Source organism: Gadus morhua, chromosome 11 (assembly GCF_902167405.1).
Source record: "Gadus morhua chromosome 11, gadMor3.0, whole genome shotgun sequence".
Taxonomy (NCBI): Eukaryota; Metazoa; Chordata; class Actinopteri; order Gadiformes; family Gadidae; genus Gadus; species Gadus morhua.
Genome location: NC_044058.1, coordinates 7,681,202 through 7,696,269, shown reverse-complemented (window position 1 = coordinate 7,696,269; position 15,068 = coordinate 7,681,202). Strand labels below are relative to the sequence as shown.

At 46.4% G+C, this 15,068-nt stretch overlaps 2 protein-coding genes across 2 annotated transcripts in view; one reads left to right on the top strand and one right to left on the bottom strand.

Moving 5' to 3' along the window:
- Window positions 1-176: 176 nt before the first annotated feature.
- abhd16a (abhydrolase domain containing 16A, phospholipase) lies at window positions 177-7,070 on the top strand. Its single transcript, XM_030371636.1, has 20 exons — window positions 177-327; window positions 732-788; window positions 876-942; window positions 1,261-1,347; window positions 1,614-1,699; window positions 1,836-1,909; window positions 2,034-2,141; window positions 2,351-2,465; window positions 2,574-2,675; window positions 2,770-2,833; window positions 2,943-2,992; window positions 3,237-3,360; window positions 3,516-3,620; window positions 3,927-3,990; window positions 4,598-4,654; window positions 4,839-4,901; window positions 5,044-5,120; window positions 5,610-5,708; window positions 6,016-6,062; window positions 6,496-7,070. Exons 1-20 carry the CDS (start codon window positions 226-228, stop codon window positions 6,577-6,579), a joined length of 1,632 nt encoding a protein of 543 aa, XP_030227496.1. The 5' UTR covers window positions 177-225; the 3' UTR covers window positions 6,580-7,070.
- Window positions 6,652-15,068, bottom strand: part of vars1 (valyl-tRNA synthetase 1) — a 23,281-nt gene continuing 14,864 nt past the window's right edge. The window contains exons 20-29 of the mRNA XM_030371629.1: window positions 14,130-14,255; window positions 13,932-14,036; window positions 13,181-13,328; window positions 12,852-12,979; window positions 12,544-12,699; window positions 11,740-11,964; window positions 11,385-11,496; window positions 8,940-9,115; window positions 7,502-7,651; window positions 6,652-7,304 (exon numbers count right to left, since the gene is read on the bottom strand). Of these exons, the coding sequence (XP_030227489.1) occupies window positions 7,236-7,304; window positions 7,502-7,651; window positions 8,940-9,115; window positions 11,385-11,496; window positions 11,740-11,964; window positions 12,544-12,699; window positions 12,852-12,979; window positions 13,181-13,328; window positions 13,932-14,036; window positions 14,130-14,255 (1,395 nt within the window). The 3' untranslated portion in view covers window positions 6,652-7,235. The remainder of the gene's footprint in view (window positions 7,305-7,501; window positions 7,652-8,939; window positions 9,116-11,384; window positions 11,497-11,739; window positions 11,965-12,543; window positions 12,700-12,851; window positions 12,980-13,180; window positions 13,329-13,931; window positions 14,037-14,129; window positions 14,256-15,068) is intronic.

Below are 15,068 nucleotides of genomic sequence, written 5' to 3'. Positions count from 1 at the left end.
CCTTCCGTAAACTGTACTTATTGCTTATTCATGTATTATTATAGCGTTACATTTCTGGCAATTATTTTTTTAAATTACATTATTTTTTCCATCATGTGTTGTGTTAAGTGTGAAAAGTTAAGAACTCTCAAATATTTTTTCTAAAATAATAAGAAATACCCAAATATTTTCTTTGCGATTCGTTTTCCGGCTGCTGCGGGCTTCCGTAGTAGTCTTAGAGGAATAATGGCCGGTTGGATGTGGCTTCGTATTTTCTTTGGGCCTAACTTACAGCGAATTCACAGTTCTCCTGGCCAGTCGCGACCCGAAAGCAGCGCCAGGAGGAGGGTATGGACCATTTCAATGTTTTTCATCCGTAGTGGCGAGTGGCGAATATATATATGATTTAAACGGTTAGCTTGTTATGCGGCCCCGGAAGTGTCGGGAGTGTTTTTGAAATGATAGTCCGTTCGTGAAACGGCTGTCACCTACTGAGCCAGATAAAGGTCCAATCAAACGGAGATACGACAGCGACATTATATGCACATGTACACCAAGGATATATCTCCTTGTAACTACAGTATTCATTGTTTCGTTTTACTCGGGAAAGCTAATCCAAGATGATCTTTTAGATTATACAGCCCACTTGAATAAACATAGCAATGAATGATTAGACAGCAAGAGGCTGTAAAGTTCATTCAGCAATATTGTTTTGTCAATGAGTCTACCTTCATTCTCCTTCCATTTCTCAGGGATGGAACTACCAACCCCTTCGTCTTGAAAAACACACCGACAGTGTCATTGGCTGGGTCAGTACGAGTGCCTTAACAAATGCGTTTAAGAATGCAATAATGAAGGTGAAATAAATATTCACATTTGTGTTCTTGCTCCTCCAGGCGTCAGTGTTGTGGTCGCTGTCTTACTACAGCTCTCCTCTGCTCCTCTGCTATCTCTACAAGAAAGGGGAGTTTGGTTTGGTGCCCTGTATTGACGGATAAACATCTGCACATTGGCAGAATAAAAGTCAATAAATTGAGTACATTTAGGAAAAATAAAATTCCCCAGTAAAAATATAGTTTAACCTTTAACATAGGCATAGTTATGGTTTGGTTTATTTAGCAACTGCAGTACAATTGGGTATATTATGAATTGGCACCTTAATGATTTCCATTTAATTCCTGACCGGATTTAGTCCTGTGTTTGATATTTAACATGCTTGTTGCAAAGTCCTGTGTGCGAGAGTGGGAATATATGTTTATATGTGCCCTTCTCTGTCCACAGGTTATATCTGCAGCAGTAAATTCGTGCCCGTCAGTCAGTATGTGGGAACAGTTCTGATCTGTCTTCTTGGCGTGGTCTGTCTTCGAGGTGAGGCTACAACCTTTTCATAAACCATCAAGGCCGGCATGTCTTCTCCTCTGATTTCTACCAACGCTGCATATAAATATGATTTCCATAACCTTGACATGGTTGCATAAGGTGTTCTACAGTACTCCATAAGCATATAAAGTAGTTCCTCTAGGCAACGCAGGATGGAGTCTCTGCCTCTGGTGTTATGTAGTACAGTACACAGTCCTCCATTCCTTCCCTCAATCTCTCATTCTCCTTTCTTTCTCATACATGATGTTGTGTAGGCTGGGGAAGATGGAAGAACTCTGAGTATGTTCAGTTCTTTTCTATTCTGGAGGAAACCAGGAAGAATAACACTCCCAGTAACAAGGTGAGGCTAGAACCTCTTTTTTTTTTCCCCGCTTTCTTTTGTGACGGATTCCCAAGAAATTCAACCAAATGATGGTCAGGGTTGAGGTCTCCAAGGATTGTTTGTCCATATTTCATGCTTCTCTTCTCTGTTGTAGAAAAAACTGAGATGCTTCGACTTTGACTTCTCCTTCTGGCCTGTGGACTTCAGCTGGACAGAATTCAGTAATCCGTAAGTTGGATGTTCTTTTCAGACGGCATTATACGGCAAACGCACTTCCAAGGTAAACGCGCGTCCTGTGGTCTGTGTCTGGGTTACTGATAACCTTGTGACCGTGTGTGTGTGTGTGTTACAGGAAGTTGTCGAAGGCAGGTGTGTCACTTCTTAAGCCAGAGAGCAGGCTGAGGGGTGCAGCAGATGGTGTCCTCCAACAGGTCCGCACTCTGCCATGCCACGTGATCAGGTACACCTGCACTGCATCACATTACACTGCAGTCTTTCCCTCGAGAATCAAATTCCCATTAAAGCCTTGCGGTTTGGCGAGCGGCTGGACAATGGTGGATTTAATGATGCGGTGCACGACCTTCGTGGACATCTCATTCTGCACTACCCCTCATACACGCGCTTCTCTGAATGTCAACGTGATCTCTCTACATCCCGCCCGTCTTGCAGTTTCCTCATCGCCCACTCGTTTGGGCGGAGGATGCTCTACCCAGGCTCCGTGGGCCTGCTGCAGAAATTCATGAGGCCCATGCTTCAGCAAGGCCAGGCCAAGCTCATTGAGGAGGTGACCACCACAGCCACCACATTGTTAATCAACACAGTGATGAGGGCTGTAGACACACATCCCCAGCTCCCTGCCGCTGACACCTCTTCCATCTGTTGTGTTCTCCAGTTTAATGGCCAGAGGAACAAGCTGGTGGCCTGTGACGGCAATGAGATCGACACCATGTTCGTCGACCGGAGGGCAGATGGAAGGCCAGGCGGAAGCACTCTGGTAAATGTGTCCACGGTTTCTGTTGTGATGTGGGAGTTGAGCCTATAGATTTAAACGTATTCATTCATAATAACCTTTTTTAATCGTTATGTAGGTCATCTGTTGTGAGGGGAACGCAGGCTTCTATGAGGTGGGCTGTATGAACACTCCCTTGGAAGGTGGGTTCTCACCAACATTGCTAATCTGTCTGTAGCTTGAAAATATTAAAAACCTTTTAGTATTTTATGCATTATTAATCTTGTCTTGTTTGTGTGTTGGCTGCTGTAGGAGGCTATTCTGTACTGGGATGGAACCACCCTGGCTTCGGAGACAGCACGGTAAGCAGACTTTTTCAGTGCAGCTCCTCACAAACAGAACTTTTGCCCTTTCCCGTTGGTGGGTTTCCAGTGATCAGATGCGACGCTGGCATGAGGGTATTAAAGTTTCATGCCCCTGATTTGGATTCCTCCAATTCTGCATAACGGAGCCTCGCCCCTAAGCCACTGGTTCTACACGTGTTTTAATTATGTACATGCGTGTTCGGCAACATGAAGGTTCTTTGCCTTTCCCCCCGTCCCCCAGGGAGTCCCCTTCCCCCAGAATGAGGCCAATGCAATGGATGTGGTGATCCAGTTCGCCATGCAAAAACTGGGCTTCCAGCTCAACGACATCATTATTTATGCATGGTCCATTGGAGGATTCACAGGTATGTGAAGAATGAATAACACACATCTGATATAATGTGTTTTTCTCTTTTTCGTTATGATAATCGTACTTCATGTAAATCTTAAGTTATTTTTTCTTAATTTCCTTTCGCATTTTCTTCTCCAACCTCCTGGTCCCATGTTTGTCCTATCACAGCCAGTTGGGCTGTGATGTCATATCCGGAGCTCAAGGCGGTGGTGTTGGACGCGTCCTTTGATGACCTCCTACCTCTGGCCCTGAAAGTCATGCCAGCCAGTTGGAGTAAGTCCATTCTGATGGGGTGGAATTTCTATAAAAAGAGACACAAGAACACAACCGCACCTAGCTACTGTCTTCATTGTAAATTGAGTTAGAGAAAATGCAATGTCCTTTTTAGAAGTTGACTTGGCTTTTGTCGCACCTTGGTTTTACAGTAGTACAAGTACAACTGAGCTGGATAATGAAGTATTTGTGACACACAAGCTAAAAAATAACTAATGGAAAATAATAAAGAATGAATGAATCAGACAAGGCCTGAAAGTGCTCTCTTATCAAGTTATGCTTCACATTAGATTGTTGTTTTTTCAGCACCGCTGGTACATCACACAGTAAGGCAGTACATGAATCTGAACAATGCAAAGCAGCTCTGCCAGTGAGTAGAACACACAGACTACACAACAGCACCCAACCAAAGCAGCGAAGGACACACTGCAGCTCCTTATCTCTACTTGTAGAGCCCTTTACATGGTCAAAATCTTGAAAGACGCCTGGTTCCTGGAGGGACTTTCAGGGAATAATTTAGCACAATGATTTAAGCATGGGGCAGAGATTGATTCATGATGAGCCTGTGCACATCTATTAAAGTTGTAAACAAAAGTAGAGAAGGCAAAAATAATTAGCAGTAAATGTAACTATGAGACACTATATGGTGTGTATTTTCTCTACCACACATGGGTGCACTGCACATTGGAAAATGTATGATGCATGAATGCACAATGGGTTTTCCAACAGTCTTTATCTTAGAAACTTCAAATGAAACTGTGTAAATGTATGCTTAGAGATTGCTGAAGAACCGAAATATTAGGAATGAACCTCCTAATTGCTATGAATAATAAAAACATCTTTAATAATAATCCCATCCCTCGTACAGGATGTTTGAGTCCGAATATGTATGAGTATACGCTCCGTCTGCAGGAGGCATCAGGACTGAGAGCCTCTCCTTGCGGTGAACAGTGTTTGACTCGTTACTTCTCTCCCAGATACCCGGGACCAGTGTTGCTCATCAGGAGAACTAAAGATGAGATCATCACTACCGCGTAAGTGCTCTCTCTTATGACCTCTCTCAAGATATATGAAAACACAAAGCTACAGCTTGCATATTGCCTACCCACATGTTGTTGAAGACAAGTGAGGGGTTCTAGGTAAAACCACTTCATAATGATGTATTGCACCAATGGGGTTCTCTGGACGTTGATGATTCATCTTGGTTCTGCTCCGTAGGGGACCAGAGGACATAATGTCCAACCGAGGAAATGACTTGCTGCTAAAACTCCTGCAGTTTAGGTAACGGAATTAGTAGATGTTTTTTTTACCTCATCGTACTTCTTCGTTCTTATGATTGGTTTACTTTTCGATATATATTATTTGTGTATGTGCGATGCTACAGAGTACACTGTAAGAGAGTTGATGTCATTCTGCCTCCCAGGTACCCGAAGGTGATGGCAGACGAAGGAGTCCGAGTGGTGAGAGAGTGGCTTGGGGCCTCCAACACCATAGCAGAAGGTAGGCATGTGGGGGTTTCATTAGTGGTCTGTGTGGCATAGAAAAACAGAACCTCCTTTGTTAAGGTGTACAGGAGGGGAAAGCAGAGAGGGGGATCAACTGTTATCCCTTTTAATGAGGAAGATTAGCTCGGGACTTCATACCACTACCTGAGGTTTTTCAGTAGGGTTCAGAAGGGAGATTAGATCAACTGTTCACACACAACCCCTGACCTTTTATTTGTGCTGCCTCTCTTCAATCCTCAAGCAGAGGGGATTCAACACCTGGGCACACACACACACACACACACCCTTGCACTCTGAATATCCATATGCCCTTTTTCAGCATTTTAATCTAATCCAATGATTAAAGTCCCAAATAAAATATTTAAATGTCAGTGCAAATTGTCATCCGCTCTCTACTGTGAGTGTCTCATTCTATTTCTGGCCCCTTCAATGTCAGTGCAAAATTGTCATCTGCCCTCCACTGAGTGTGTGTGTGTTTGTGCAGCCACCGTGTACAGTCAATACGAGGTGGATGATGACTGGTGTGTCACCGTGCTGCAGTCCTATCGCACTCACAACGGCACCGCCTTCCCCTGGAGCGTTGGTAATATGCACTTCCACTTCTGACCGTCGCCTTTCATTTCAATCAGTGTTTCACAACCTCGCGGTCAACAGAGATTTGATGATGCACATTTTGGACTGACGCAGCCGTCCACTGCGAGATTGTTATTATGGGCAGATATCGATTTGGTTGAATTGATGTTTGGAAGCCGATGCCCAAAAATGGGGAACTCAAAATGGGGTTACGGATTTAAAAAGGTTGGGAACCAGTGCCTCAGAGGCTGATGTGATCCGTTTACCTCGTCCGCTTGTAATTGGTTTCCTATCTGATGGTGGCTCTTCTGTTCCAGGGGAGGATATGACATTGGAGTGCAGGCGGCGGCTCGCTCTCTTCCTGGTAAGCAGCCACACTGCCCCCCCCCCCCCTCAAAAAAGCTATTCAATAAGCTACCTCTTCCTTGTTTGAGCTTTGCTCAGCCTTCTTTATTTTTCTTCCAATACCCTCACTCGGAAAAATACAACCCACATTGTCCGACATCACTGCTGAGGAATACTTCCCTGGTTGCCATAGTAGCCCGCTCCCCGGCTGACCGGTGTAATGTATTCCGGCGAGCAGTGTGTTATTGAAGTGCATCAAACAAAAGTCAACGCTATCAGTTGCGAATGCACTATGCACTCCTTTCCAGTTTAATGACTTCCTTATTTAATTAATCCTTCCTCAACCTGACCCATCCGGCAATTTATTAGGTAGCAAATGAAAGCCGCTTTTGCACACAGTCCGGTGTTTTCCCTTACACCCTCTCCTTCTCTACCCCTCTCCCTCTCCTAAGGCCCGCAAGTACATGAGGAACTTTGAGACGACCCACTGCACCCCGCTCCCCTTCTCTGAGTTCCGCGCCCCCTGGACCCTGTAGAAGGGCTCCCTGGAGCCACATCAAGGGAGGCGTACTGTCATTTCATCTAGGAATGGCTCCAATGCACATAAGTCAAAGTTTGGGGTTTATTTTATGGCATGTGGAAAACATCTGGCCCTATTCTGCAAAGTCATATAACATGATTAAAAAAATGAATGCTCTAATTGTAGTCATGCATTTTCACGGATGCGCACTCCAGCTCCCTTGTGGGTTTTCTTCTTCCCCCCCCCATTTGGCTGCATCTAAGAATGTAGCCGGCAGCGAACGCTGTGCTGCACTCCCAGCGGCGCACAGTATCATCAATAACAGTTATTGTTAATGTCGTGTCGGAGAAATCGCTACGTTTGTTTTTACCACTGCAGCCAGTCTTTGTAATTATAATTGTTTTCCTCCTAGTTTCTATGGACTCGGCGTCGTACAAAGCTGTATCATTAAAACAATTCTCTTGAAATTGTATTAAATATGCTCAATAAAATGAATGGAAAATTCAATTTGCCTTTACAGCCGTCATTTGATTCTGCCGCATAACGGAGACAAGATAGTAAATCAGTTACGCACACGACAGCCCTGGAAAAACGGCAGACTAATAAGACCATACCACCCTCTGACACTTTATGTAACACAAAACCGATTCTATATAACATACAATGTGGAAGTTACATCATTTTCTTAAAGTTGTCTGTGGCTTCTTTCACTTTCTCAAGTTCAGCCTGGCTTTGTCGCAGCTGCAGGGGGGGGAGAAAACAGGAAAGGAACAATATTAAAGACTTCATTCACTCTCCTTCATTCATTCCATTCAATCCCTTTATTCATCAAGTCAGTCTTTGATCCATTCACCCCCCCCCCCCGCCTCTGCCCTGACTTACTCCCTTATGTATTAATTCCTAAAGGCCCACTAGAATTCATTCCTTATCTCCCTCACCTTCTCAGCATCCTGCTCCTGGACTTTGACTGGAACCTTCTCCTTGTAGTCGTTCTTGGCCATCTTCTCCTTCAGCTTCTCCATCTGTTTCTCCAGCTCTCCCTTCTTGGTGCCGAGCTTGGCCACCTCCTTCTCCACGTCGATGAGCCCCTGGAGTGGGACGCCAAACACCACAGATATATTCAGGGCCAAGGGGAGATCAGAGGGAGTACTAGCTAAGGTTCCAGCGCAACGTTAAGCTTCCAGCGCAAGAGGTACTGGGTTCGATACCCAAGGTAGCCTACACCTTCTACGGATCCACGAGTAAGAAGCCTAATGCCCTACATACTTTGTGTCAACACGCACGTTCTTAGAAATACCAGCGAGATGTGATGAAGGACATGCATATAAAATGTACTTAATGGGGAGGCGCTGGTAATGAGTCTTCCTCGAGGATGCCTAGAGGAACATTGCAGACCTTGGCCCTGTTGACACCATGCTACGCTTTTGAACACACACACACACACACACACACACACACACTAAACGCCTCTGCTATATAACTAAGTAGTAAATGTAGCGCTTTGAAGAACACAGGAAGTGAACAGCCTATGAAATATGTTATGGAGCAGACCTCTCATAATGAATGCCACCGGGCAAGAGGACATAAATCTATAGCGCTGCATCCGGTATCAATTCTAATTAATCGCCACTGCTCGCCATCTAATACACAACAAAATGATGATGGCTCGATTCGATGCAGGAGCATCCAGACAGAAGAGATTAAAGATTTGATGGAGAGGGTATGCAATCGGATGACAGTCTGGGTGTTTGAATTGGATGCCTGTGCCCCCTCAGTGAAAGGCAGAGAGAAGAAGGTTAATGATGCTGCACAGGCTTATTGCCAGGGAGGTCTCCCTTGAAGCTTCAGTGCATAGGTAATATAAGAAGTATTCATGATATGGAGACTCTGGTAGCGGGAACACACAGAAAGAGGATGACTCAGACATCACATTGTCCGGCGTTAGTCACCCAACATGAATGGAGGAAGACTACTTATTTGAGTCGTTTTTGTTCCGATTGCCCAAGAAATTACCCTCTTCATTTGATCAAGTAATTTTTTTCCTAGGCCCCGACTGCGAGCTCATTGCGCTGTGCGTTCCCTGTGACACATCACTCTGTTTGGGAAAACTCCAGTATCAACCAGGACAGGCTGCACACTTTCTGTCTGCATGCACAAGTTCCTGGGAGGAGAGGCATGGATGGACACCTGAGGCAGGCAGTTTATTCACCCGACCTTGGCGATAAATATCCCTCAAAAAGGTTCTCTGCGTGTCCATTTTCGCTTGAGTACCGCCACTTAGCAGCGGCCACAAACAGGACAGGCTGCTCAAGCCCATTGGGCTTCATAATAACCCCTTCTGAGTGCCACTGGGGAGAGGAGGGCGCCACCGCTCACCTTGAGCGCCAGGTTGACGGTGCAGCGGTCCGAGGCGATGGCCACGGCGCAGCCCTCGGGTACGGCCTGGTCGGCGGGCACGGCGTGGACCGTCTGGGAGGAGGACAGGGTCTGGATCTGCAGGCTGTACTTCTGCACCAGGGACGCCGTCGCAGGGTCTATGCACTGGAGGTAGCCTGGGGGAGGGGGAGGGAACGATAACACAGAGGAAAAACAGGTTTTAAAATCGAATGCATTGATAAAGTGCTTCTGTCAAGCCACTCGATCCCACTCTGCATCCCGAGATGAAAGTCAGCGGACATAAACAGGACCCTGGTTTAATGCCTCATGTGGCAGAGGGTGCTCTCAGACAGGACAGAGTCCCCCGTCTCCGTCCCGAGGCATTTGGGATAATACCAAGGCCGGAGGGATGAGCGCCCCCTGCTGGCCATCCGACACCTCTGCCGCCCCTATCCGGTCAGCTTAGAAACCAGAGAGCCCTGCCGTGCAGCGGGCAGCTAGCCATGGGGCTGGTTAAACATCAGATCACATTAGATTATGTCTTGCTACGGCGTCAATAAGGATGGAGTATTATGGCATCACATTCAAAGAAACCAATGCGTCCATTCCCTTATTCACATTGTAAGTGTACAATATCTCAGCGCAAAGCTTCTAAAAGATTCTGTGACTATAATTGAATCTTGATGTAATACAAGAAGTAATGCATAATTTATGGGAGACATAATGTGTGTTGTTTGCCTCGCGTAACCGTTACAAATAGGACTGACGATCCTGCCTGTGTGCATTCCAGGATGTAGTGCCTTGCCAAAGTGTTCAACTCCCACCTCAGATTTGTCTGGATAATAACGGATATCTGATTATATCCATTACATTCCTTTTCTGCAGACTTATCGTTTTAGAAGCAATCCCATGTTGTTTTTGCATATTCTTCTGTCCAAAAGTAAGTAAATCAGTGCCATCGGATTTTGAAAATAAAAAGCCATTGAATTCTAAGCACTGAATATTTATGTACTGAAATAACCCATCTGGAATTTTTGCCTCTGAATTTAACTCTTTAAATTTTAAACAAATAATTTTCACTTTATTTTTCAATGTTAAAAAATTCAACTGAAATATTTTCAACATCCCAAAATTCAACATGGCAAAGTCACCTGCAAAATTCAATGTATGAAATTCGGTGTCAACATCCGGGGACCCAAGGAAGAGCAATCGATCCTAGATGCTAGATCGTGGTCGAGCAAGGACAGTGGGAATAAGATCTCGCTGGTTCTTTCTTTCTTGATACAAACGTTAATTCTAAACAGCATTTTACACAGTATCCTATGATAGGAAATGCTCAATCGCTTTTTATTTTCAAAATCCGATGGCACAGATTTACTTCCATACGGGAGTCGCCAGGGATCTCATGATAAGGATTCAAGTGTTAAAAGATATGCATTGCGAATCTGTTGAAATTGCGATCTGACTTTTTTTGGGGCAGTTTGATCTTTGGGGGTTTGAGCCTAATAACCAACGTTAGCTTTCAGGTTCTACAGCTCCCTCACTGATCTCCCTGCCTTCTTATCCAAATGTGGCTGAACAGAACCAAACTAGTTTAATGTGAGGCAAATACACTCTAGTGCCATCTGTAGGACAGTAACATTAATATGATCACACCAAGATTACACGTTTTCTGGCTTAACCCTATTTCCAAAAATTGTGGAAGCAACGAATCCTGCTACTCACATGAATCCACTCCCCCCCCATCCCGAAAAGCAAGGTCACTCACATGCTTACTGCCAAACCCCAGACGTGATTCAATATGGTTCCACTTGTGTAATGACCCACTTCTAATCCTCCCCTCCTCCCCCTCCTCCTCTTCCCCCTCCTCCCGGGGAGACCAGTTTTATGCAGAGCTCTGTCTCAGTGTCTCCACTGCATTCCCACTCACAGCTGCTAAACCATGTGGCTCCTTCATAGAGATGCTTGGCCTCTCTCCGGCTCAACAGTCTCCCCCTGCCTTCAGCCCAGACAGAACTGTCTGGGCTGAAGCAAAGTGTGCCTTCCACTGCCTTACCATTAATCCTCCAGTAAACTCAGAGATATTAACTCCTGTAGGAACAACTGAAGATTGCTTTCTGGTCTACCTTTGTGTTTTTCTGTCCATTATCCATCAGAGCGACTTCAGCGATGGATTAAGAGAGCTTAACGATCGCAAGGTTAATTGTTAATGTTTTACAGACAGGCCAGCGGCCAACCCCTTGTGCCGTCGTTAGGACAGTATTATAATTAAACCAGTCACTTCAAAATAATGAATTTTGAGGGCCAGAATTATCCAATAAAATATTAACTTGCACACAAAAGTGTAAGTGGGTTAAGTTCCTCTTTGAAGGCATCGCAAAACTAATATAAAGAGGGGTGTGTGTGTGCTAGTGTGCGCACGTGTGCATGTGAGTGCGTGCTTACAGTCAGCGCGGGTTCTGGTCAGATTGTAGTCGGCCCTGAGGGAGCGAATGGTCTTGACGACGGTCATTACAAACTCCATCTGGCGGTCCACCTCGTCACTCTGCCAGCAGAACTGCAACCGCAATGACACAACAACTCAATTCAGGCCAACAAACTACCCACTCTGGCAGGGAAGCAATGTGCTCCACAGAACACTCAAAGGACCGGCAAAAACCAATCCGTCACAGCTAAGGAGCAGGCAATATGTTTCCCCTATTTGAGAAGCGCCACTGCTCCCCGGAGTTTTAATCCAACAAAGAAGTAAACAAAGAAATCGGACTTCCAGCCAACCGGTGCCTCTCCATTCTCTCCCTACCTCGTCCGTCTCGGGGTAGGGCGTCACGGAGATGCTGGCGGGGCTGTCCCGTGGAAGTCTCCGGGGCAGCCTCTGGAAGAGCTCCTCGGTGACGAAGGGCATGATGGGGGCCAGCAGGCGCAGGCCCACCTCCAGGCAGGTGTACAGGGTCTGCCTGCACACCAGCGCCCGACGCTGGGCGGCGCCGTCGGCCTCTGCGTCACTGAACACCGGCTTCACGCTCTCCTGCAGGGGAAGAGAGGAGGAGGAAGGGGTGGTGAGGACGTCTTATGCAAGCGTGGATCGGCTGCAGTGAGCTGGTCTTCTGGGTTTATCTCGGGAAGGGGTTTGGTGTGGTTAGGATCTTGGGGGAAGCCAGTGTGTGTGTGTGTGTGTGTGTGTGTGTGTGTGTGTGTGTGTGTGTGTGTGTGTGTGTGTGTGTGTGTGTGTGTGTGTGTGTGTGTGTGTGTGTGTGTGTAAATATAAACAGTTTGAGGCGGTCGTGCCTTCCATTTGAAAATACTTTTTATCCAGACACAAATTAAATTACAAGTTCTGAGGCGGTTTTAATATGGTGTAAACAGGGCCAGTGTCTGCAGTGTTCCTGCAGGCATCCTCGAGGAAGACGTATTATCACAGCCTGCCCATTAAGAACATTTTATATGCCTGTCCTCCGGGATCATTAAAGTCCTCTGTATCCGTTGACGACAACTACTTAGGCCTGCTAAATGAAACGAAAATAAATAAGTAACGATGTGTTTACTGGTTAATATGAATGAATCAAAGAGTCCCGCGGCATCATCCCGGGCACACGCGGGTCCTCACCAGGTAGACGTCACAGAGCTCATACAGCCAGAAGGAGTAGATGGCCGTTGTGATGCCGGGGAAGTCGTAGGCCTGGAAGCCTGCGGTGCAGCTTCCCACCGCCGCCGCCAGCCGGGACAGGATCCAGCGGTCCACCGCACTCTCCTCCCCGCTCAGCTGTGGCCGGAGGCACAACCAGTCAGCACATGATGGACAAGCCTTATCACTCGAGCATGGATGAGTGTAAAATGAGTGCCAAACGGGGGGTCGGGTCTTCAGAGGAAAGTGGCAGGAGATGGATCCACTTCAGCGCTTCCCTCAGCCCTTACCTGGGCTTTCTCCCAAGGTACAAAGTTGTCGCCGAGAGTCTTCATGGCGAACTTCACGGCGTTCCACAGTTTGTTGCAGAAGTGGCGGTAACCAAGGATACGGTTGACATCCAGGTTGATATCCCTGCCTGTCGGGAGGAGATGAAAGAGTGAGCGAGAGAGAGAGAGAGAGAGCGAGCGAGAGCGAGCGAGAGCGAGTGCCAGACAGATCAGTCATTTACCTGACACATCTGCTGTTAATAATAAATGGCGCAATAACAATAACAACAGGAGAGGCATTTGCGAAGGCGGATGGCAGGCGGGTGAGGAACAAGGTGGAGCATCCTCACCTTGGCTGGTGTAGGCGCAGAGGGCGAAGCGCAGGGCGTCTGTGCCGCACTCGGGGATGCCGCTGGGGTAGTCGTACTTCTGGCCGTTCTTGGCTTTCTCCACCTCCAGAGGATCCAGGTTGCTGTCCTTCAGCTGGTCGTGGAGCCCCTGGGGAGGAACGGAGGGAGACAGATGGTAGATGACAGAGAAGGAGGAGAGAAGAAGCAAAAGGCTTTGAAAGAGTTTTTTGTCACCCTCATTATTAATCATTTGTAGTGAGTTTTTTTTTCTCCCTTGTGATCACTTTCTTTCGGGAGTCGATTTCAGGGACACCCATTTTTTCTTTTAATGAGGGTTCTGGTCATTAATAATGTGAGTGCAACGCCACACACACACACACACACACACACACACACACACACACACACACACACACACACACACACACACACACACACACACACACACACACACACACACACACACACACACACACACACACACACACACACACACACACACACAACACCAGTCCTTCAGCGCCCTCCAGAGGGCGAAACGGCTCCGTGTGAGGACCGGCGCGCACTACGGCTGACTGGCAGATTGATGGGCTCAATAAAGTGCTGGGGAGGGGGGCGCAGCTGCCTAATAAAGCTTACATAAGGTCCTTACCCTCAGGAGGAACAGGAGTGCACAAGTCTGGGGAGGCCATTAAAACACAACCCCCCCCCCACCACTTTCCCAAGGAGACTGAGTTTCTCTCTCTCTCACCTCCAGGGAGATCCCTGTGATGACATCCAGGGGGTCGATGACATTGCCCAGGGACTTGCTCATCTTCCTGCCGTGGGCGTCCCTCACCACCGCGTGCAGGTACACCTGGAGGGGGAGGGGAACAGCCATGTCACTCGACCAGAGATCAGCCAATCAGAGGCCGCCCGGCTGCATGTGTTACGTCGTGGTCATGCGCACCTCCTTGAAGGGCAGCTTGCCGGTGAGCTTGAGGCCCATCATGACCATGCGGGCCACCCAGAAGAACAGGATGTCATGGCCCGTCTCCAGCAGGGTGCCGGGGTAGAACACATTAAGGTCCTGGGTCTGTAGGGAGAGAACACATTTATTGAAGAATGTATATGCACACAGTTCAGTACAATTTTCTTTTCTTTTTGTCCTTCATGAAAAAGGTGCGTTTAGCAAGATTTAAGTGGAGTGCTCTGTGATAATATCCATTTTGAGTAGACTGTGCCTCTGTGGGAGATTTTCAGACGCCTCATGCTGATTTCTAAGACTAATCAGGGCATCTCTTTTGTGATTTTTTTTTTAAAAAAATGTATAGTGTTCTCTTCCACTCTTTTCTGCTCTCTTTGCAAAAACGTACAGCACATTTTATAAGCCATTATGAACGGTGTAAACAGGTAAATATATACGAATATGAATGAATGTACAGATACATATATTTGTACATTACCAGTTTAGTTGCAGACTAGCTGTTACATCAATTGTGTGTGTTTATTATCCTCCGCCTGGCTTTGGTTAATTGTGTCTGCTTAATGACTAAACGTCAGATTTAGGATCCCTTTCAAAAGAGCCATGCCGTCAACATCATAACAAAATCTATAAACTAAGGCGGGAAGGGGGGGGGGGGGGAATCAGACTGATGAATTGATCAGCATTAAGCATGAAATGACATTTGTTTTCTTTTGTTTACTTGAGTGCACCATTAGTAGTTTCAAATGCCACGGCTGATATCAAAACATCACTCAACCCAGTTAAATAGGAGAGCAACTTCATAAGGATCACTATACATCTGAAAGATGTTTGCAGTAGTTTACCACGAAGGACATTTAATATGGGATATTAAAACAACTATTGGATATTCAAAAAGGATAATGAGCTATTTAATGTCGGTGA

What these genes read in the sequence shown, in the direction of transcription:
- abhd16a (XM_030371636.1), top strand. Translation starts at nt 226, where the DNA reads ATGGCCGGTTGGATGTGGCTTCGTATTTTCTTTGGGCCTAACTTACAG. An exon ending in TGGACAGAATTCAGTAATCC is followed by an intron (nt 1,910 to 2,033) that starts GTAAGTTGGATG and finishes TGTGTGTTACAG; the next exon opens with GAAGTTGTCGAAGGCAGGTG. An exon ending in GATGAGATCATCACTACCGC is followed by an intron (nt 4,655 to 4,838) that starts GTAAGTGCTCTC and finishes TCTGCTCCGTAG; the next exon opens with GGGACCAGAGGACATAATGT.